At 39.8% G+C, this 22,324-nt stretch overlaps 3 protein-coding genes across 5 annotated transcripts; 1 reads left to right on the top strand and 2 right to left on the bottom strand.

Moving 5' to 3' along the window:
* Nucleotides 1-3,877: 3,877 nt before the first annotated feature.
* LOC127803360 (ninja-family protein AFP1-like) lies at nt 3,878-6,864 on the top strand. Of its 2 annotated transcripts, none has more exons than XM_052339527.1 (2): nt 3,878-4,760; nt 6,533-6,710. In XM_052339527.1, exons 1-2 carry the CDS (start codon nt 4,052-4,054, stop codon nt 6,571-6,573), a joined length of 750 nt encoding a protein of 249 aa, XP_052195487.1. In that variant the 5' UTR covers nt 3,878-4,051; the 3' UTR covers nt 6,574-6,710. The 2 variants fall into 2 exon arrangements, with proteins under 2 accessions (XP_052195487.1, XP_052195486.1); XM_052339526.1 differs by having other exon boundaries at nt 3,892-4,760; nt 6,555-6,864.
* A 138-nt stretch (nt 6,865-7,002) lies between these two features.
* LOC127803359 (LRR receptor-like serine/threonine-protein kinase RPK2) lies at nt 7,003-11,736 on the bottom strand. Its single transcript, XM_052339525.1, has one exon. It carries the CDS (start codon nt 11,464-11,466, stop codon nt 8,056-8,058), a length of 3,411 nt encoding a protein of 1,136 aa, XP_052195485.1. The 5' UTR covers nt 11,467-11,736; the 3' UTR covers nt 7,003-8,055.
* Nucleotides 11,737-13,885: 2,149 nt separating this feature from the next.
* On the bottom strand, nt 13,886-17,042 carry LOC127804663 (uncharacterized). Of its 2 annotated transcripts, XM_052341573.1 has the most exons (3): nt 16,792-17,042; nt 15,513-16,338; nt 13,886-14,205 (listed from the first exon to the last, which is right to left on the bottom strand). In XM_052341573.1, the coding sequence occupies exons 2-3, from the start codon at nt 15,977-15,979 to the stop codon at nt 14,031-14,033; spliced, it is 642 nt and encodes a 213-aa protein (XP_052197533.1). In that variant the 5' UTR covers nt 15,980-16,338; nt 16,792-17,042; the 3' UTR covers nt 13,886-14,030. The 2 variants fall into 2 exon arrangements, with proteins under 2 accessions (XP_052197533.1, XP_052197534.1); XM_052341574.1 differs by lacking the exon at nt 16,792-17,042 and having other exon boundaries at nt 15,513-16,477.
* Nucleotides 17,043-22,324: the final 5,282 nt, after the last annotated feature.

Below are 22,324 nucleotides of genomic sequence, written 5' to 3'. Positions count from 1 at the left end.
TGGCTAGACTCGACTCCTTAGTTGATCCGGTGTCTAGGTCTTTCGGCAAACTAGGATGTCTGGTAGAAATCCCGTGCTAGATCACTGGCCAAACCCAGATTCCCTGAGATAAGCTAACCCCGAAAGACGGACATGGAGAACATAATAGCCAGAGCGCTATAATCCATCATAGGATCGCCGGATGCTCCAGAGACTGTGCCCGTAGGCTCGTCGGGATCCATTGACTGAGTCCGGTGCTATGCTCTCGAGCTAGACCCGACTCCTTAGTTGATCCGGCACCTAGAGCTCCCGGCAAGCTCGAACACCTGGCAAGAATTCACACAGTGAAGTCTATCTATCGGGGTATGGTTGCCTAGAGATAATTTGGTACCTCAACTCCTAGTCAAGGTAAGATCTTTTTAGGCATTCTGAAACACTTGGTTGAGTCAAGGTGCTAGACCCAACTCCTTGGCTAATATTTTTACTCTTCAAGTTTCGTTTAAAGACAAAATAGAAGAGTAGGGGGCAATTGTGGTGCCATGAAAAAAGATGGGATAAAAAAATCAAAAAGAAAGAAAAAATTGAAGAAAGCTGGCGGCAACAATTGCAGCCAGTTGGCAGATTTGCGGCTGCCTCGCAGCCGCAAGGAGCAGCAGCCGCGAGGTGCAACCTCACGGCTGCATGTTGCGAGGTGTTGCCTCACGGCTGCACGCCGCGAGGCACAACAGCCTCGCGGCTGTTTGCCACAAGGTGCCTCGCGGCTGTCTGCTGCGAGGAGCTGCTGCCTTGCGGCAGTGTTGGCCAAGGCACATTGCCACGAGGCCCAACTGCCCGCGACTACATCGTAGCGAGCTCCCCCACTTTTTCGATTTGGCTCTGACCCATTCAGCAACCGCCACGTGTCGACACTAGCCACCCTTGAGAATCGTGCCCTATAAATACCTAGCTACAAGACATTAATGGGGACGGCCAACTTCGGTAAAATCTAGACACTTTGAATACACTCTTATTATTTTCGTGAATAGTCATTGGGATTTGGGTTTGACTTTGACATCGGAGGGTCTTCGCGGGGAAGATTCCCTCGAGCCTTCTAACCCATTTTCTCAGTATTTAACAGGAAAAGCCTTGTGGCAAACCTAGCGGTGAAGGTAAAGTCTTACGGCGAAAGCCAAGTCTTGTGGCGAACCTAGCAGCGAAGCTCGTGGCGAAGCTTGTGGCAAAGCTTGTGGAGAACCTAGCGGTAAAGGTAAAGTCTTGCGGCGAAGGCTAAAGCTTGTGGCAAACCTAGCGGCAAAGCTTGTGGCAAAACCTTGTGGCAAAGCTAGTGGCAAAACCTTGTGGCGAAGCTTGTGGCAAAACTAATGATAAAACCTTATGGCGAAGCTTGTGGCAAAGCTAGTGACAAAACCTTATGGCGAAGCTTGTGGCAAAGCTAGTGACAAAACCTTGTGGCGAAGCTTGTGGCAAAGCTAATGGTGAAATCTTGTGGCAAGAGCTAGTGGCGAAGGCTTGTGGCAAGAGCTAGTGGCGGATCCTTGCAGCGAGCATCCTAGCGGCAATTTCTCTTGAGGCGATATCTCTTACGGCAACTTAACTTCACCCAACATCAAGCTCGAGTGAACCTCATATCACAAATTTTAATTATTGTATTTTAGCAACAACAAAGATAAAATGGCAAAATGTATATTTTAGTTCTTGTATTTGTATATTTTTTATTTAAATATTTAATTTTTTTATTATTTTAATTATACTTTTAAACTATGTAATTTCAAACTAATTATATCATTGAACTATTATTAATTTATTATTTTTAATAAAATTGTTGGGGGTGTACATTTAATTCAAAATTATATAAGGGCTAGTATATGGCCTAAATTGTATGATTGTGCTTAGAAGAATGCGTCTTTTAAATTAAAATAAATAATCCTTTCATTTCTATTTTAAATTGTATGTATAGTTGTATAGTAATAATTGCAGCTTGCAAGTTGCAAGATCGTTGAGCCACGGCGAGAAGATAAATAACAAAAGGTAGAGTGGACGCTCCCCGCTAGGCGCGTGGATGAAAGGAAGCGAAAGCAGACCCAATCGCCTTTGATTAATAGCCGGACACGTCGCCTTCACCTTCAGCAAGTTGGGGGCGGGGTGCCGAGCTGTTGATGATCTGCAACCAAGTCGGAACACGTGTCCCCTAAAACAGCTGTCCTCCACGTGGCAGACACCCAGAAGCCTAGCACAAAATTTCAAAAATAGTGGAGCTTGATCTGGAGGGGCCCAGCCCTTGATTTTTCTTTTTTTAATTCTCGCGTGTTGTCCGGGAGATCCCTCGGCCTCTGGGCCCGACTTAGCTGAAAGATTTGAAATTTTGATTAAGGCCCGTGCTTTTATTGGCTCCTAATGTCACTTTTAAAATTTAGTCAAAACGAATCTTTCAATACACCCACTCTTGCCTACAAACATACACCAATTATTATTATTATTATTATTATTATTATTTTTTTCTTAATGAAAAAAGCACTCGAGGTAACATCTAAAACGAGATAGACAACTAAATGATCAACTTGCACAATTCAAACGCCACTCACCCATGTCAATTATAATCAATTTATTTTGCAATGATTCCACCCTACATGTCACATCCCGTCTCTTTTCTTTTTATTTTGTGTTCTTTTTTATAATTGAATTCAAAGTGTTCTTATTCTAAAAAATATCAAATTGTATTTCTTAATTTTTGAAAGTATTTAAATTTGAGCAGATTTATTGAAGTTCTCAATTCACTTAACTAAATTGCTAAGAGTATTAAGTAAATTATACTTAATATATTAGAGGTTTAATTTAATTTAATTTAATTGTTATTAACATTTTAAAATAATAAAAAGCTCTTCATCTCTCTCCTTCCCCACCCCCCCCCCCCCCACAATAAGAATTTTTTTTTTTTTTTTATCTTTTGACATGTTTGGCCCATGGCTGATCCGTCTATAGCTTTCCCAAAAAAAACAGCAAGAGAATATTAAAGTCAGAATATATTTATAAATTTAACTTCATCACTAATATGTAACGATGATTAATTAATTTTTTAGGCATAAAAAATTGTGGGACAAAATAACAGTCTAATTCGTCGCGAATTTGCCATCACATTCCGATGAATGAAACCACTGAAATGCCATTGCTGCTAGGTGGGTGTGGCAGAACTCGGCGAGTCCACTCGCTAAATGAACCGCCGTGAGTGACATTCGATTCGGAGACTGAGACGCCAACTTGGGGGCTCGAAAAGCGAGGCTGTCGGCCACGTGTTGATCTCCTGTGCCCGAGCCTGTGGAGGGGACAGGTTTCGCGGTGAAGACACCACCGTTTTAGATTTCGCCACGTGGAAAGGATCTGAAATGTAGAGCTGATCCACGGCCACTTGCAGCGTGCTCTCAGAAAGTAGCGTACGATCGGAGCGTCTAATAATTCCTGACGAGGATTTCTTGTTTATTCAACAAAATATATTACAAAAAAGGAATATTAAATTATCTCCTGTTTATCTTATCTTCTCTGCCTACGTGTTCGTGCTCGTTCGTAGATTGGCTTCAAGTATTCATTTCGATTTATTTATTTATTTTTAAGTGGTTCTTCGGGGGAGGAAAAGGTAGAGAGAGGAATCGCGGCTTCACAAGGCCGAGATTTTTGTAGCCACGTGGCGAGTTAATCCAGTTCGGTGGCCTTCAATCGACACGTGTAGTGTCGACAGCGTTGGACACCTTTCAGCAGAGGATGGAGACGCTTGTTCGGTGTCGCCTCAAAAACCGGTTACCGGAAACACGTGGGTAGCGTATCACTCTCCTCGTCGCTCCACGTGTCGCCTTTATCATTTACGTTTCCATTTATGGGTAATTTTGTCATTTCTCTGACCGGCATTAAAATCATCTTCTTTCTGCTGCTTCTGCTGCTCTTTCTTCTTCTTCTTCTTCTTCTCCTCTCTGTGTTTTCATTGTCATGGCTCTCTCTGTAACGCTGGCGATGGTTTCAAGGGGAACGGCGGGGAAATACGGGGTTACAGTCCGTGAGATAAGTGGCGGCGAAACTCAGTCCGATGCGCGAATACCGTAAATTTGCTGTAAGGCTGCTTGAAGATCCTTCAATTTTCGTGGATTTCCTTCTGATTTTCCTGGGACAATCTGCTGGGATTCTGTTTCTACTTCCCAAAGAGAATTATCCGTTTTGGGTTCCTCTGATTTCACCCAGTCTGGTTTTCCTTGGGCTTAGTTTGCACAATATGGCTGAAGCTGAAGAGATAAGGCACGCCCATCAGGCAAGAGATCTATTAAAAAGACTCAGCCGTTTTCCAGGAAAATTCCTGGAAAAAGCGGAGTACGAGGAGGAGGAGATAGAGCTGAGTCTTGGGCTTTCGTTGAATGGTCGATTTGGGGTGGACCCGAAGAGGACGACGACTCTGACTCGGTCATCGTCGATCGCAGACTGCATTTTGACGACCGACAGGGGGAAAACAGTTGGAGCCGCCCCTCCGTCGGCGGACTCATCGCTGATAAGGACGTGCTCGCTGCCGGCGCAGACGGAGGAGGAGTGGAGGAAGCGGAAGGAGCTTCAGTCGCTACGGCGGATGGAGGCCAAGCGGAAGAGGATAGAGAAGCTGAAGAATCTCAGAACGGTGAAAGAACGGGTCGCTGTGGAGCCGAATGGAGTTTGCTCGACTCCTGTTAACGCTGGCCGAGGAAGCGAATCACAGCCTTTATCGCAAGGGTCGAGTGGCTCTTCTGGGATTTCTGAATCTGAGACTCCGGGTAATCTCATTCTTTCTACTTTTGTGAAAATGGAGTTTACCAGTTCATTGGATTGTTAGTTGAGCTCCTCTTTCTACGTTTCCTATTCTGTCCAGTTTAACTTGGCTTAGATCTAGTTGGTTAATATGCTGTTAAATGCCTTAAAACATTAACACACAAACCTTTATGTCACTGCTCGAGTCAGTTGCTTAAATTCTAGCTCTCCGATCCTCCATCTCAGCTTTGTCTTCGGTAAGGTCGTTATAACTTAATATTGTAGGTAAGTCTCTCCCCAAGAAGTTCTTGTTAAATGCTCTGACCTGTAGCCAAAATCTTCAGGCATAATCCTTAAATGAGGACATTTGGTAATGCTCAGGGCGTACTCTCTCTTTTGGACTGAGGATTACTGGCAAGCAAATACAGACTTGAACTTGAACTCAAGTGCGATGTTATCTCATAGGACTGTTTGACCAGAATGTCATGCAGTTACTTGGTGTCATCATGTCCAAATATATTTAAGTCAAGAAGTAGGTGGATTAGTTGTGTGTTTCGTACCAATTTGCTTCCCCCTTGACTCCGTAGTCGGATTCCCTTAGCCTTTCTAATACACAAGCTTCAACTTGATCCAACTCGCTGGGTATTGAGGGAGCATGAATCGTCAGATGTAAAAAATAGCAAGGCAAGGCAGCCTAGAGAGAGCGGCAATATGGTCTTGTTGCGATCATCCATTAATGGAGGTTCAAACCCCTCTATTTAAAGTAGAAAGATCGGGATAGTAGCTAACGTCTAAGGAAACTGGCTCTTGCATGAAGTATGGCGGAAAGTTTGATACTGGGTAATCGGGTTAATGATTGGATGTGGCACCAATAAATTCATATCGACTAAACCTAAAGTGTATGCTTTGTGGGACATGGATCACATGTGCGTTTCTCTTGTCTTCTGGGTCCTTGCCTCCAATGAATCAATCACGGTAAGGATTATTCAACTGAAGGATGCTTGATTGTTAATTTCTTAATTCCAACCTTCAATTTTTAAGTCCCAAAGATCTGCTCATCCTAGATATTGCCCAACCTTGATTACTCGGAACATCCTTTGGCGGGAGATCTGCATAGAGGCGTCAAAGTAGGAGCATAGCTCCTGGGGAGGGATCAGCGTTACTAGGGCAGAGGACAGAGGATTTATCATTTATACGGTGAATTAGGCATGGCGAGTATCAAAGGCTTTGCCTAATGGTGAGGCACTATATATATATAATAACATTGCCCAATGATTATATTTCTTTCTGTTCCATGGTGATGGGGATGGCCGTATGGGCCTTGCCAATTGAATTGTATATCGTTGATTTTTATTAAGCAAAGCATATTTGTTGTTTTCCGTAGCCATTTTTCACAGAATTGGAGCCAGGATGACCATTTTCAGTAAGCTCTATTTTTTGTGAAAGGAATCGTTTTTTGGAATTATTGAGACAAATGCAGAAGGAAATCGAGAGAGAGAGAGAGAGAGAGAGAGAAACCATTGAATAATATAGTTCTTCCATTATAGGTAAAAATTCCTTAATCTGGTTTGGCCGAACCTGCTTTGGAACTTGTCTCTTGTTTGACTCTTGTTGCCTCGTTTAACTCTTTTAGGCGTTCATGTAACTTCATGAAGCTTTTGCGTACACAACAGTGTGATGGTGATGCTAATTGGTCGATTCAAATTGCTTTTTCCATATCTTCCCGTGGAATGTTGGCTGGAAGTTAAAGCTTGTTTTGCTTTCCATTTCATGTGCTGCTTCCTAAGTAGAGCATTAGTCTGTTGGATTTTACATTCCAGGAATAAGCAAATACAATGAAGCCAGAAGCCCTGCCAGCATACAGTCTCTTCCCAAACAGGGTGAGGTGAAACGAGGAGTTAACCACCACCTCGGAGCAACAGCCGAGAAGACTGGAAACTCTGCAGGAGCAGTAACAGAGACCATCAGTGAAAATAACCATCAATAACAGCGAGGCAGAGGTCGAGGTCAAGGAAATGACGAGGAGGAATATGATGGTAGACATGCCTTGCGTATCGACACGAGGCGCTGGGCCGAACGGGAAGACAGTGGAAGGCTTCCTATACCGGTATCGGAAGGGAGAAGAGGTGAGAATCTTATGCGTATGCCATGGCAGCTTTCTCTCCCCGGCCGAGTTCGTGAAGCATGCAGGAGGCGGCGACGTGGCTCACCCTCTGAAGCATATCGTGGTAAGCCCGACCTCACTTTTATAGTGGCATTGGCAGTTAACGGATGCGCCACTACTGCTGCTTTCAAGAGAACGAGACCGCCGCCAGATCTAGTTAGAGCTGTAATTTGTTTTTTTTTTTTTTAAATCCAATCTCAGAAAGAAATTTCGCATCTTTGAATGAACTGGCCGCATCAGGCCTCATCTTGGGAAGTTAAATATTTGAGCATAAGTTTTAACTCTCGTCTCAAATCATTCTGGGCATTTTATCAATCTGATGCACCCGCCTGCCAGCCTTACAATTTGCTTGCTTGCTATTCCCTTGCACTCTTTTAGCAGAAAAAGGGAAGCCCAGTGGTTTTGTGGTAAGATGATGTTCGCCAAGGCAAAACTTATTGTCGAAATGTAAACTCCATTTGGGTCTCGTACGGTTTGTTCCCTACCCACTCAACTTAAAATCTAGGTGATCTTTTAATTTGCCATCCCTTTCCAGTTTGAAAAATGAACAAATAAATGAGTGTTGAGTACGAGGGCTACGGACCAACATCACAAGGAACCATACGAACAAAAGAAAGTCACGACAGCCAGCCCATTGAAAACCTGAGAAACAGAAAGCCAAGAAAGACCACTTTCAATCCGACTTCCATCAGTACTCGGAATATTTTCATGTCAGCGGAGCAGAGCGTGCGACAAATACAACCAACGTAAACAAGATCCCTCAGAAACATTTCTATTTTCGGTTTTATTAAAACAAGAAATAGAAATGAGACGCAGGTGCGGCGGGGACAAATACCTGCCTTGTTCTGCAGAGGGACTCACTCGTACGCCCCTTTAGGCCATTGACATTGAAAAATGGGGGGGGGGCAAAACTATATAATACAATTTACAAGTTAAGTAGTCGTAGTAGTACCTACAATTCCATAACTGAAAACTAAAGAGGGGAGGCCGTGATTAGAACTGCGAGAGAGAGAGGGAGGGAGGGAGAGAGAGATCACAATTTTAATCCTCTAAAATCAAGTGCGTGCAACTTACAGTTGGGGGGCCTTTTCCCGCCTACACGTACTATTTTTGTCAATCAAATGAAATGCCTGCCTCAAAGGGAGCGATGATAACTACTAACACGATGGGGGTTGAAGTTGCTTCAGTCGTCTTACTACTTGCTTCATCGTAGGCCTGGTCGAGAGCGACTCCACTGTACACACGATTGCCAAATGCAGAACTTCTACCAAGTCATCGTGAGGCCCCGCCTCCCACAAGCCTGCGGTGAAGAAATCCTTGGAACGCCCCTGTCGCATGAGCATGCATGCCCATTGAACGATATTGAAACCATTGCCAAAGGAGGAAAATGACGGGTCGAGGGCTTTCTTGTCTGACAGTAACTCGAGCAGCACCACCCCATAACTGTAAACATCAGCCTTGTCAGAGACGCGACAAGTCATTGCATATTCTGGAGCAACATAACCAAAAGTCCCGGCTACACCAGTAGTTGCGTGTGTTTCTGAGGTACCCAGGAGCCTGGCCAATCCGAAGTCTGACAAATAAGCATTGAAGTCCTCATCCAACAAGATGTTGCTAGGCTTGACATCGCGATGGAGGACACGGGGCACACATTGGTCGTGCAGGTAGGCCAGTGCACGGGCTATGTCCAAAGCTATCTTGTAAAGTATCCTCCAATCTACCGCTCTTGTAGACCTTTCTTGGATGAACTTCTCCAAATTACCACCTGGCAAATAATTGTAAATTAGAAACATTTCCGTCTCACTGGCATGGTAACCTATTAGAGTCACAAGATTTGAATGGCGAAGCCTCCCCAGGGTCTTAATTTCTGCATCAAACTGTTGAACCCCTTGGAATCGTCCAACTGCAAGCCTTTTAATTGCCACCAAAACACCAGGAGAGATTTCTGCCTTGTAGGTTGCCCCAAAACCTCCACTACCAATGCAATTGCTCGCATTGAAACTCCCAGTGGCCCGCACAACATCCTCGAAAGTCAATGGAACCCCAATATCAGTGAAGATTGTAACTTCTTTTCTGGTTGAACCACCGATTCTGGACTGTGAATTCCACTTTCTCGTGTAAAAGAAGAGAACAATCAGAGCAAGAAGGACAGACACAATGGCTGACGCTGAAGTTATGGATGCAATCTCAATCGAGTTGAAACTGCTTCTCTTACCACTTGGGGAAGGGCTTGTTGGAGCAGCAGCATAATTTTGTGAATCCCCAATCCTACCCTGTTGTTCTGAAGAAGGGAGTGCCGAGGATGACATTCGGCAAGATTGTAGAAAAGGGTTTCCAAGAAAACTATTGCATTTGGTCAAATTCACTGGCAGCGGCCCAGACAAGTTATTGAAGGAAACATTGAATGTTGAGAGTGTTGTCGCATTTACCAAGCCAGATGGAATCTGCCCCAAGAGTGTATTGTTATTCAGTAGAAGAACAGTGAGGTTCCTCAAATTCACAAGATCTTTTGGAATCTCCCCAGAGAGAACGTTTGAGGAAAGCTCCAGTACTTCTAAAGACTGCAACTGGCCTAAGCTCGTAGGAATGGTTCCTGTGAGGTTATTACCAGCCAAGGCAAGAAACTTGAGACCCCTTATCTGTCCTAGACTGCTTGGGATTGAACCTTGCAACATGTTCCAACTTAAATTAAGGGAAATGAGAGACACCAAATCGCCAAAATTGTGGGGAATAGACCTGGTAATTTGATTCCCAGAGGCATCCAGAACTCTAAGCGATTTGCAAATTGAACTAACGTTTTCCGGAATTTGACCTGATATTCTATTGTCACTGATATTGACAATCATTGTTTTCAATCCATCGCACTTTTCAAATAAATCTCCAGGAAATGGCCCAGTTAGCTTGTTTTCACCAGCCAGAAATGCATAAACCGTCTGCTTTTGAAAAGTGTCAAGTCCAATTGGCATTGAATGCAAACCACCAGTGAAGTTATTTGCAGCAAAATTGTGATAAACTGCAAAATCACCAACATCTTCATTGCCCAACAAATTGAATCCGGTCTGTACTTTTCTGGCAAAAAATGACAAATAAGTAGATGGTAAGCCATATTGCTCAAAGGTATATCCACCCAAGGAAGGAAGAACATGGGAACAATCAGTGTAATTAAATCTTGGAACTGATCCTGAAAGAAGATTTTCACTGACATCAAACACAGTCAAACATGGAGCCAGAAGTTTCTCATTAAGCTCCCCTGTCAGCCTATTGGAGCTCAAATCAAGAAAGTGAAGTTTCTTGCACTGACTAAACCCTTGGGAGATATCCCCAGCGAAAAGATTCTGGCCAAAATTCACCATCTCTAAGTTTTCACAGGAACCCCAGTTGTCGGGAAGTGTTCCCTGCAAAAATACTCTGGGCGCCCACATCATCTTGAGCTTTGGAAGTGCTGTGATTGCTGATGGAACTAGACCTTCAAAGAAATTGAATTCATCAATTGGACTGGGTTGCCCTGATGAGGAATCACCTTCTAGATAAGTGATTTTTGGAAGAGGATCAAACAAATTGGACAACACAAGAACTGATAATTTGGCACAATTTCCAAGCTCGGAAGGTATCGGACCACTTATGCTATTCCTTGACAAGTCCAACACTTCAAGTTTAGTCAGCAAACCAAGTTCAGCGGGAATAACCTCTTGCAGCAAATTGGAATACAAGATAAGCGAACGCAACCCAGTACAATTCCCCAAACTCCTCGGGATCCCACCGCCAAGAGCATTGCCAGAAAGCTCCAAATGCTCAAGTTTCTCACAACTATCTCCAATCTCATTTGGAACTGAACCCTCAAGCTGATTGAAAGATAAGTAAAGCCCCCTCAAATCTCTAAACCCACCAACCCACCCGGGGATTGTGCCGTTCAGTTGATTCCCAGCTAAATTCAAGACTTGTAGACTCACACAACCAAACAACGAATGTGGCATCTCCCCTACAATCTTATTAAACCCTAAATTGAGAACCCTCAAACTCTGTAAACCCCCAAACTGACCCGGCAAAGACCCGGTTATCGAATTCCCTTCAAGATCAAGAACTTCCAACTTTTCCATTTCCCAAATCTCACTAGGAATTCCACCGCTCAGTTCATTGAAAGGAAGAGACAAGACCTTAAGCTCGGCGAGCTTCGCAACGTCGGGCGAAAGACGACCCCCTAATTTAACCATACTGCCAAAGCAGGTCCTCCTAATACCAAGCCCATAAAGAGGAAATTGAGCTAATTTAGCACAAGAGGAAGAAGAACCAGAAATACCTCCGCCCGTGACGTTGAGAGCCACGACCCGAGAGCCCGAATCGCAGGCAACGCCGAACCACGAGCAGTGATCAGAACCACTCAAATCCCAGCTCGCAAGCGCTCCGGAAGGGTCCGATAGCGAGCGCTTGAACTGCAAGAGAGCCGATTTGTCCGAATCCGGGCCCGAAACGACGTCGCCGCCAGCTAGAGCCAATAAAAAAAAGAGAAGAAGCAGTTTCAGCGGATTCCGGAGATGGTACCATTTGATCATGCCCCAAGCACAACCCATAGCTGAATCCCTAAAAGGGCTCAAAGAATATGTATAAAACCTCAGAAAAGCCCCCTCCCCCCTCCCTCTCTGTCTGCCTGTCGAGCTGTTGTAGCAGAGAAAGGAGTGTGATTCCTCGTTAAAACCCTAACCCTAACCCTAAGTTGGGAGAGCTCTCTGTGAACAGAGTAGAGAGAGAGAGAGAGAGAGAGGAGAGAGAGCGACAGAGAGAGAGAGAGAGAAGAGAAAGAAAGGAGAGAGAGAGATTCAACAGTTGAGAAAACGCGTTGTTGTCTCGATTTTATTTTTTGGCTTATAAATTCGCATGAAATAAGACGGAAACGAATTTATTTTATTTCTCATTTTTTTTCCAAGCAATTGTTGTCCTTTTGTAAGGGGGTGCGGTGTGGCGGGGCCTACCGGACATACTTTTAGGGCAGAGAAGGAGAGGAGGGGAGAGTGGGGCCCAGTGCCGGTCAATAAATGCACGAGCCCGTCAATGTCTTCTCCTGTTGGGCCCGGCCCAAGGCGTTCCATTACCGGCTCACCGGCTCAAGCGGTTGCGCTTTTTTAGGGCTCCAAAAGGGTCTTTTTCGTGTTTGACACGTAGATCGAGAGAGACTTCCACGTGGGTTCTCGATTCAGAAGCTCCGATGCGGCTGGCCCACTTCCATGGGCCCCACTCATATGGCCCACTCCATGGGTCCATACCCTCCCCTCTAATGTCCTATTATATCTTTTTGGGATAAATCGTATATATGACATAAAAATGACGTAAGTCATATTATTTTGCAATTGTACATTAAGGGCTCTGTGTGTGTATATATTTCTTTTTCTTTTCTTTTTTTTATAAATTTTAAATTATTAATGGTTGAATATAGAAAATACAGTAGACCATAATATATGTTTTGATTTATAAATATGGGACAAATGCATGTATTTGATTAGTTTTATCGTTTTAAAAAAAATACGCATTTTCTTCAAGTGATGACTTGGAATTTTTTGACAGGGTGGGTCCCACTTAAAATTTTCTCATAGTAAAAAAATTAGGTAAAAAAATAAAACTAATCCAAGTATAGTTAGTTAATAACATAGCATTCTTTTATACTTTTTTATCAATCATACAGGAAGGAGTGTTTAGCTGTTCCATGTGAGGAAGGATGAATTGCCCCCATCAGCATTTAATTCAATTTATTGACTATTCACGCCCAAAGACATTAGAAAAATTGGGTCTGGATTTAGCTCTACCCAGTGAACTCTTCTTCTTTTTTTTTTTTTTTTTATATATATTCTCAAAAAATTTGAGCTTTTAATATTTTGTTATAAATCCATCCTAAACTCAAGAGTGTTATCTATTATGATTTATGAAACTGACACCATGTTATAACAATTCCATTAAAATTAACTATTTATTAAATTATTGTCCCCACCAGTGGATATTAAATTAAAATATAATTGGTTGGTGATACGGCATTAATAAAATAAAGGAAAAAAAAAATTCCCTAGAGTTTACACTGGTCAAAACTCAAATTCTGTAAGCTGTAAGGACTCATAAGCTTTTGAAGTTTATAGATTAGGAGGAATGGCGGATGTGTTTGATAAATGAGAAGAAATCCTTATGTTGAATCCACATGATCTACACAATGGAATGTGGGTGACCTACTAAGCTAATAAGCCCATGGCAACTTATGATCAACAATGGAGATCTGACCCTGAAAAATATAAACTGTTCAAACCAAAGGTGGTTGCAGTCATAATCTTCTTGTTCTTGCATTATATGATTTGGAGTTATAATTTATCAGCACAAACAAGCTCTCAAAGTCTTTTCATTCTCAGAGTTCCTGGAAGAACGATATGGGCATCTTCTGGGGACAAAGGACTTGTGAAAAGTTGGGTGATTTTTAGACTCAGACAAATGGGAAAGGCAATAGGGACACCACAATGGTCAAATATGCATGCTCAGCCAGAGGCGTATTCCTCGATCAAGCAAAATTTCATCATCAACTGTAATTAGTGAAAGCAGGGAAGTTGATTAAAAAGACACCATCATAAACCAGCAGCTGCTTTACTTGAGTTTCTGTAAGTGTTTCAAGGAGATTACCAGATGAAGAGGGGGAAGTTTGAGAACATCATTAAAATAGCAGTAAACCAATAAGAAAGCAACATCCTGCAGAAAACTTTTAAGTGAGCTCGACGGTTAATTTATGTTGGTGTGGCATGTCAAGCAGTGGTGCTGCCAATAACCAATTCGTAGGATTTGCGTTTTGGAATAAAAAGTTAATTCTTATAACCAAGAAAAAGAGGGGGGGGGGGGGGGGGGGAGGGGGAATAGGATAAATGTTTATATATTACACCATCTATAGTCATGTACTGCAGATAAGAGCTAAAGGAATTGCTAGACTACATCAGACAGATTTAGACTAGGTTATCCTTGAAATCGGATATACAGTTACGTGCAAGTGTCATTTCCTTCATATTTAAAACCGATTGCTCAACCAGACAGGCAAAGGAAACCAGGTGACACAAAATAGAGACAAATAATTATGATCTGTTATAGATTCTGGAACTTCTCGTTCTAATTGAACTCATTTCGCAGAAAAAAAGCAACAAGTACTGAAGCAAGAAAACCATCTTGTTAAAGAAGAATATGGGGTCTCCAGTTGGGCTTGTCGTTGCAACTGTGGTTTCTCTGGGGTGTTTGAGGGCAAAGTTTCAGGACACACCTGCTCTGAGGCACATTTTTCAGCTTCACATGCCAATCTGGAATAAGACAGATAATGTTAATGAAAGACTACAGGTGTTGATTGAGAATTAAGAGGTTGATCATATGCATGCTAGGTAAAATATTTGACTTAATCATCAGCAAATTCTAAGAAGATGTCCATGTTAGAACAATTACAAAAAAGGACACATGCCGCACGTTCACTCAGAAGTGTCCTGTTTCTCCTGTTCACACTTTCAGAGCTAGACATGCTGCAACACTTGGGGACTTGTGTGTCCCTTGATTTGACACATGATACATGCTGTGATTCTTATGAAAATAACTCAAAATCCACTATATCATGTTATACAATGTCTAAATTTCCCCTCATTTAAGGCGATGAACTGAGGCGGTAAATCACATGACTAAAATATCCCTCACTTAAGGCACTGAGGCACAGTGAAGTGAGGCGATAAGGCAAGGGGAGCTATTTGTGTAGTTCAAAGTGTACACAATGATATACCAATAGTATTTTTCAATCCACAATAGCATAAAAGTTGCGAGGATTTATACTTATCAATTAATCCTCCTCTTTAACTTTTTTTTCTATGCAAATTTCAGAAATCCTAAACCCAAAAATCCAATTCATGTATTAATAAGGATTTTGGAAATAGATGCTAGGACTTTTTGTTAACATAAGTTTGCTCTTTTGTGACCGAAAAGTCTTATTGTGGAAACACTCTCTGCGCAAAACATGAGTAAGGCTATAAAAAAAAGAAAATGACTCTTTTTGACTTTTGCAAAGCGGGGACCTTAATTCGTGCACTGGAGACATCCCTTTTAGGATGTTGAAAATCATTTTTTAATATTTTGATATGGTAACACAAATATTATCTAATGTAAAAAGTAACATAAAAAACAGTTATGATTTTTGGGTATTATATATAACGATATGCTGCAGTGTCTAGTGATTCCACCAGTGCTTCATGGGTAATTAAATTACATAGTTAAAAACAGACTCGAAGTGCAGGAAATCCCAACGAAGAAAAAGAATCTGGCAAGATAGAGAGAAAATTGCTATAGAACTTACCAGAAAAAAAAAAAGTATAGTAGGCAACATGTTGAAAATATGAAAACAAACATGCTAGTTAGTTTGACCAAATTTAAGTAGTTAAAAGATAGCTCCAACTAACAGTGAATTATGATAGAGGGGAAGAAAAGTGCTAAAGGCAATTTGCAGGTGTAGCATAATTGAAGAGAACTTGAGGTGGTGAAAAATATTCATTCAAGTAATCTAAATCATTCATGGAACTAAGAATCATATATAATTATTTCTACCGTGAGATGTGAGAAAGTAGCAGCTTACACTGGGAATGCAAAAGACTTGGCGCTGTTACCACTCCCGTCAGAAAGACGAGAAGTGGTAGATGGTGTGCCTGGACCATGGGCCAGAGGCATGCTTTCTTTGATATGATCTTCTGTTGTTTCCTTCAAAACAACCTTTTCTCCCATACTACCACTCTTTCTGTAAATTCCAACTGCACCTTCAATTACAGTGGGCAGGCAAAGTGGAGTATTGTTCAAATCGACCGGCTTAGTTTCAGTATGCTGCCTGGATTTCGCGTAGCTGGACTTGTCAGGCTTGGTTAGTTCTCCAGATTTACCAGGCAGAACAGCTTGATCTCTAGAGAAACTATTGTTTCCCATGTGAATACTAAACAATGATTCATTAGAAGCAACGCTCCATTCTATAGGAGTGGAACAGGAAGGTTTACTCGAAAAAATGGATGACGGAATCCTATTCAGGTCATGGCCAGGGATAGATGTCCCCATGGTTTCTGCAGAAGGGGATTGAATTGAAGATGCACTAACCGTGTCCTCTCTGGAGTCTGAGAAGAACCTTCAAGCAATGTGAGGACTACCGGGCTTGGTGAACTAAGACCATCTTGTTCAGACTTTGAAATGGAAATATCAACAGGACCATGTTCATCATTATCTAAGTCGATTAAAGGATCAAAAGATGAAGCTTATGAAGAAGACGAGGAACTCGACGGTTTCACCTTCACAATTGTATCGCCCTCGTAATGAGAAGACTCTGAAAGGGTTACTGAACGCTTATTATCTTCATTCCCATGTTCTGACCCCATTTCTTCTCCGGTTACACCAAATCTTGTTCGCAAGAAAGCAGAAGACTCCACGGAAATAACAGTATAAAGGTTAATTATGGCATATGTTCACATTTGAGTATACATCAGATTAAAAAAAATAGAAATGTAGGATAAATAGAGGATGTAAATGCTACAAGATGATCTATCTAGAATCTTGAGCATATTTAGTTTTCATAACATTCCATCAAATGTTTTCTACAGCTCCTGAAAGTATGAGCTCTGGAGTCTGAACTCTTACCAACAGCTCCTAAAGATCGTTGTTTTAAGGAGGCAAAATTCAACCTTGAATTAGAAATTTTGCATTTCTTGATGCTCAAACAAACCCATTAAACCCAACAATTGCCAGAAAATTTTTGGGCTCTGTATTCAATTTACACTCACCAGTATCAAACAAAAGGTTTTCTACAAAATTTTAAACAGTTCATGACTTTATATACAATCATACGCTATCACGAGGGTTTCAACAACTGAACTTACTTGATGAATCCGAAAAAGACAAACAAACGCCAAAGTCCCACGAGAGATTGTTGGTGATCAGCGGCTTCTCCACTGCCTCTGCCTCGTCCAGAAAGATTTGAATTGGAAAAAGAAAAAGGGGAGAGACAAATAATCCAATCCAATTGTTTCAGTTAAAAATCGAGAAGAAGCAAGAAAAAGAAAAATGGGGTTTAGGGATTAAGAGATACGTTGAGGTTTGATCTGTGAAGACGAAGGATTGACCGGCGATTTCGCGGATCATACAACTCTTCTCCCCATTCGCGCCAGCTAAGTACTGCGCTTATTTTTGAATGCGTGTAAAAATAAATTTATAAGAATATACACTTTGCCCCTATATTTAGTGCATAAAACGCAGAATCCCCTCACTCCAACTTATAAGAATATACACTTTGATGGATTGATTGATGTCCTTGTAGTCATTAAACTACTATTTGCTAAAAAATATCCACCTGCTACATCTTGGGTTGGGTGAAGAAACCTAAAGCCCAAGCCCAAGCCCAAACAGGCCCAGAACAAGACCGGACGGCCCATTCTTAGGGCGAAGGATCACCTGAGTCCAAATTTGTAGTTAGGCTATCGAAGCGAGGTGCAGCCCAACTAGGCATTGTGGGCCTTCAATGACTGGCTATTGACATCATTAACTAAAGGAAATAAACCCATTAAAGTTTGACAAAATAAACTTCCTATTATTTGGAAAAAAATTTCCCAAAGTTCAAAGGAATATTTTTATTTCCTAAATACAAAAAGGCAGTAACAAGAAGACGAAGGTAGTTCTCGCATCATGATGACGTAATCTAAGTAATTTTTATTCTTACAAATATATATAAAATGATATGTGATTTTGTTTCATTTTTTATTCGTTAAAAATATATATAACATAAAAAATAAGACTAATTTTAAAAAATATTCTATATAGTAATTGAGTTAATTTTACTTTGATTTTGAAAGGGGATTTACATCTTTGTAATATTTCTTGATTCAATCTGTCATATAAAAATCGTCTAATTAAGAGATTGATTAAACTTAAATGTTAAATCTAATAACCATTTATCCCTTTTATAAAGGTGGGAGATATTTCCAAGGAGAAGGACCCCATGGTGCTTGGTCTAGAAGAAGATAGGTAGCCTTGACTTGAAAGGCCACCCACCCCCCATAGCCATTAGCCATTAGCTATTAGCCATTAGTCATTAGCCAATATCATCATGAATATGAATATGAATGAATACATATGGGGTGGGGCTGAGCTTCTCCCCCACACGTGCCCCCCCGCCCCTTATAATAATTTCTTAACGTTAAATCATCAAGATACTCGAATTGCCCCCAACCGGTAGATCTTCATCCCCCACGCTTCTTTGACTTCAACCCCCCACCCCCCCCCCCCCCCCCATAAACATGGATCAGTACTTACTTGCCCCATCCATTCCAACCTCACTTAACTCATTAAGTCTTGATTAAGAGTTACTTTCACCTAACCATTTAATCAGCCACCAACTTGCCCATGCATTCCCCCATCTCTTTCGTATATGATGGGATTTGAATCTTCCTCACATCATATTTTTTAATCTTTTTTTCATTTGACATTCTGTACAAATCTCAAACTTGTAAAAGGGTAGTGCCCTTTTTATTCTTTTCTTGTATATAAAATATATATATTTTTGTTGTTCTTTCTATATGAATTTTCTAAAATATATATATATATATATATATAGTAATCTTGAGCCCAATCGACTAAACATCATGTTATATTTCATTTGTTTATGAGCCATGCATGATGAGTAAGAGATTAAGAGCAATGGGGTCAATCATGGTGTCATTATTAAATTAAGGGGTTCTTATGATTTGAATGATAATATGACTAATCTTCCAATGATTGAAGAGAGGGATGTAAGAAAAGAATGGGGGTAAATGCGAATCAAATCAAGGAAGGATATATACGAGGAGAAATGAAATTAATTATTGATGATTAGGTTAAGGGGAGAGATTCTTGAATGTACTTGAAGCTAGGGATAGGGAAGAGGCCAAAGATGGGTAGATTGCATGGATTTAGGGATGTCAATACTGGCGATGATGAATTCCATTCAACTTTAGTTTGGCAGGTTTGGTGACATAACGTGGCTCCCAGCCAGCCTCCCCTTAATTAGAGCTTCCTGTATTTCACAAAATTTGCATGATTATTTAGCTTAGAAAAGCGACGGTTTCCACCCATAATTGTTAGTCATAATAACTAGATGAGATCAGAAAAATAATTCAGTTTGAAAGTAACAACAAGGATTTTGCCTTTTTGACTAAGCTTGATAAAGGCCAAATTTAGTTTGAATTTGATGTGATATGCTCATTTGGCCTTTTTATTTTGCTAAGGGGGCTACAAATCGCATCATTATTTATTGGATAATTACTCAAACCCATTTTTTAAGCCCTCTAATTAAGTAAAAATAGAATTTCATTATCATATGATGTGTAGTAAATAAAAAGTATATTAAAAGATCAAAAAAGTTCAAAAACCCAAAATAATTTTTTGGGCTTAAAATGTGTAAAATTCCCCCTGATTGGAGAGGTTTCAAAAATCTCTCCAAAAAAGATATACATTATTTATGATAATCATAATTCTTGTGAATCTCAAAATATCAGAATAAATATTATTTATAAGAATCATAATTCTAGTGAATCTCGAAATGTTAGAATAAATATTATCACTAATAATCTTAATTTTAATAGAGCTCGAGAAACTTTATACTTCTCTATGAATAGATGAACCCTCATTTCAAAAGAGGAAAGTCTTTTATATTAATTTAAATACGACATTCAAATCTTGCATACTCTGGTCGTTTTCTTTCTTATAGAGTTTAAGTGATTTGATGATAATATTTTTAGTCAATAAATTCATTATTGTATTCAAGCAATAACACTAATATATTTGTTTTTCTTAATAAAAAACGAGACCATTTTTCATGAACTCATGCAAATTTTTCCTTATTTTAGATTGTACATATAATTAAGTCTATGAAAAGACCAAAATACATAAATCTTTGTGTTTTTTTTTTTTTGCCTTGCTCTCGCGATCATTTATTAGATTTAATTTTAGAAAGACTAATAAAATAAAATGGTGCATTATCTAAAAGAAAAATCATTATCAAATCACTGTGACAATATCTTTCGTGCACTGTGAAAGATAAGTGTCAATTCAAAATTTCTTTATAATGAAATTGACATTTGATAGCAAACCAATAGTTACATCTAAGAAACATTAATTATTTTGCCAAAGAAAAGCTTACAATATAGTAATTTACGAAGGATATGAACTTGGCCTTAATTATATATGTTACAGAGGCATTGGAACAATTAAGCTAAATATGCCATAAAGCAACATGGTGATGGCAAATAATTAGATAACAGAAGATGTCACGTGAAAGATAGTTCATGGTATATATATGATTAGTCCAATCATATTTAGTGCTACAAGTTTGCTTAATTATTTGTTTTGATTGTGTCGGCAGACTAGGATTTATTACAGACACTTAACTACTCACAGTGTCAGATATATTGGTAGATTTTTTAAAGTTTGGGCTCTCTCGAGCATTTCTTCACTTTAATGTTTTCACTAAATATATAATATAATTTTTTGTATTGTGATAGTTTATTTGTTACAAATATATTAGTATTTATTGTTGTTGAAATACAACCATACATTTATAATTGTTGGAAAGTGTTTGTCGTCGATCTTAATTTTCGAAAGACCTGTAAAATAGAAAATAATCAAAGAAGCGAACTGTCCCTCACTCAATCTCTTTGATACTTAAAATAGCTTTAACCGAAAAATATAGAAATATATAGATAATTTATATAGAGGTTTTTGCGTACCTCAACCAAGGGATTACTTTATATAGAGAGAGATTAAAACCATCAGGCGGATGGGATCCAAGTCTTTTGGGATTATTTGTTATGAATTTCTATGCGAAGATCTCAAAAGTAATTTGATTTATTCTCATTGTGTCATACTATGGAGAGTTTCTTGGAGACTATACCTCTCAAATTTAAAAAAGACGGACTCTACTAAGGAGACTCGAGAGAGGCCTTAGAAGAGTCTCTTAGAGGGTACTCGGGAGAGGCCTCCAAGAGAGTTTTTGGATCTTTCGATAACTACTCTATCAAGAAGATCTCCCAAATCTCTTTCTTTTGGACTTTTTTTCTGGGCCTATCTTGGGTTTAAACCCACTTTATTGGACATATCAATATTAACTAAAATATTAACATTTATATAAAAATTTTGCAAGATTAATTTTTAAAGCATAAAATAATTTTTTTTTGGGAGGAGTTGTTTAGGAGTACAATTTTGTGGGGGCCTCCATCTCTCTCATCTCCTTCCTTCTTTCTCCTCTTTCTTCTTCTTCTCCATCAACTCTCTTGTCGCCGCCACCTTGTCTCATCGCCCCTCGTGCGTTAACCATCACTACATTCTCGATGACTGTTGTAGAGAGAGAGGATGCAGTCGTGATCGATGAGGATATAACGACGAGGCAAAACGATGAGAATGTAGCAGCAAGGTGGCAACAACAATGAAGATGCAGTAACGAGATGATAATGATGCAACGGCAAGATGAGGTGGTAGTGGCGAGGCAACGATGAGAAGGTTAATAGCGAGAGGAAGACAATGAAAGCAAAGAATCGAAAGAAAGATAAGACAGAAAAAGATGATAAATTTTTTTAAAAAAAAAAAAAAACTTTTCCAAAATGACCTCTTTACTCTCAAACTAACAGTGCATCCTATTAAAGGGAGGTGGACAAAATTGCACAGGGTGTTCGGTGAGTTATTTTCTTATATAAGAAGTTTGTGTACATTTATAATTTTTTTTTATAAAATATGGATAATTACGACCTTCTGTATACATAAATTCTATATTTAAACCGCCGGCCATTAATGGAGTGCTGAAGATTCATCTGACGGCGCATTGATTCTGAGAGAGCCCAATTCAATCCAAAGATATATAGGGCAGTCAACTGGGCGGTGGCAACTGTAGTAGCTCAGCAGCTCATTAACTCAAAGCCCCTATAAAATTCCCATTTCACCCTTTTTCTTCTTCTTCTTCTTCTTTCAATTGCCGATGACATAAATAAATTCACAAAATACAAATAATAATCAAATAATTATATTTATTAAAGAAAAATATAATCATATGTTAAAAACCTTTAAATTTTAATTATAAAATAAACAATTGCTGAATAAAACACCTTTCGCACCAATCACCAATAGGAATTTGGCTTTATTTTATTTGATATTAATTCTTTTTTCCATCTTAATTTATTATTATTATTATTTATGATCACCAGCTCCAGCAGTACTGCTGGTAGTGCAGTGGTGACCGGTGAGGTCCCTTTCCTTCCAGCCCTTAATATTAACTACTCCCTGCTATGGAATTAAATATTAAATATATTTTTATCAGTTTACGAGAACTTTTCAACTTGATGGACTAATGTTGATTGACATATAGTTTTTTTATTTTTATTTTTTTGCATG

The sequence above is a fragment of the Diospyros lotus genome, chromosome 6 (assembly GCF_014633365.1).
Source record: "Diospyros lotus cultivar Yz01 chromosome 6, ASM1463336v1, whole genome shotgun sequence".
NCBI classification, from domain to species: Eukaryota; Viridiplantae; Streptophyta; class Magnoliopsida; order Ericales; family Ebenaceae; genus Diospyros; species Diospyros lotus.
This window is presented reverse-complemented; position numbering and strand designations above follow the sequence as displayed.

Bases quoted from the DNA above. Each gene is read 5' to 3' on its own strand.
- LOC127804663 (XM_052341573.1), bottom strand. From the start codon at position 15,979: ATGGGGACATCTATCCCTGGCCATGACCTGAATAGGATTCCGTCATCC. The intron at 14,206-15,512 runs GTAAGCTGCTAC...GTCTTATTCCAG, and splicing joins AAGTCTTTTGCATTCCCAGT to ATTGGCATGTGAAGCTGAAA.
- LOC127803359 (XM_052339525.1), bottom strand. From the start codon at position 11,466: ATGGGTTGTGCTTGGGGCATGATCAAATGGTACCATCTCCGGAATCCG.
- LOC127803360 (XM_052339526.1), top strand. From the start codon at position 4,052: ATGCGCGAATACCGTAAATTTGCTGTAAGGCTGCTTGAAGATCCTTCA. The intron at 4,761-6,554 runs GTAATCTCATTC...TTTACATTCCAG, and splicing joins TTCTGAATCTGAGACTCCGG to GAATAAGCAAATACAATGAA.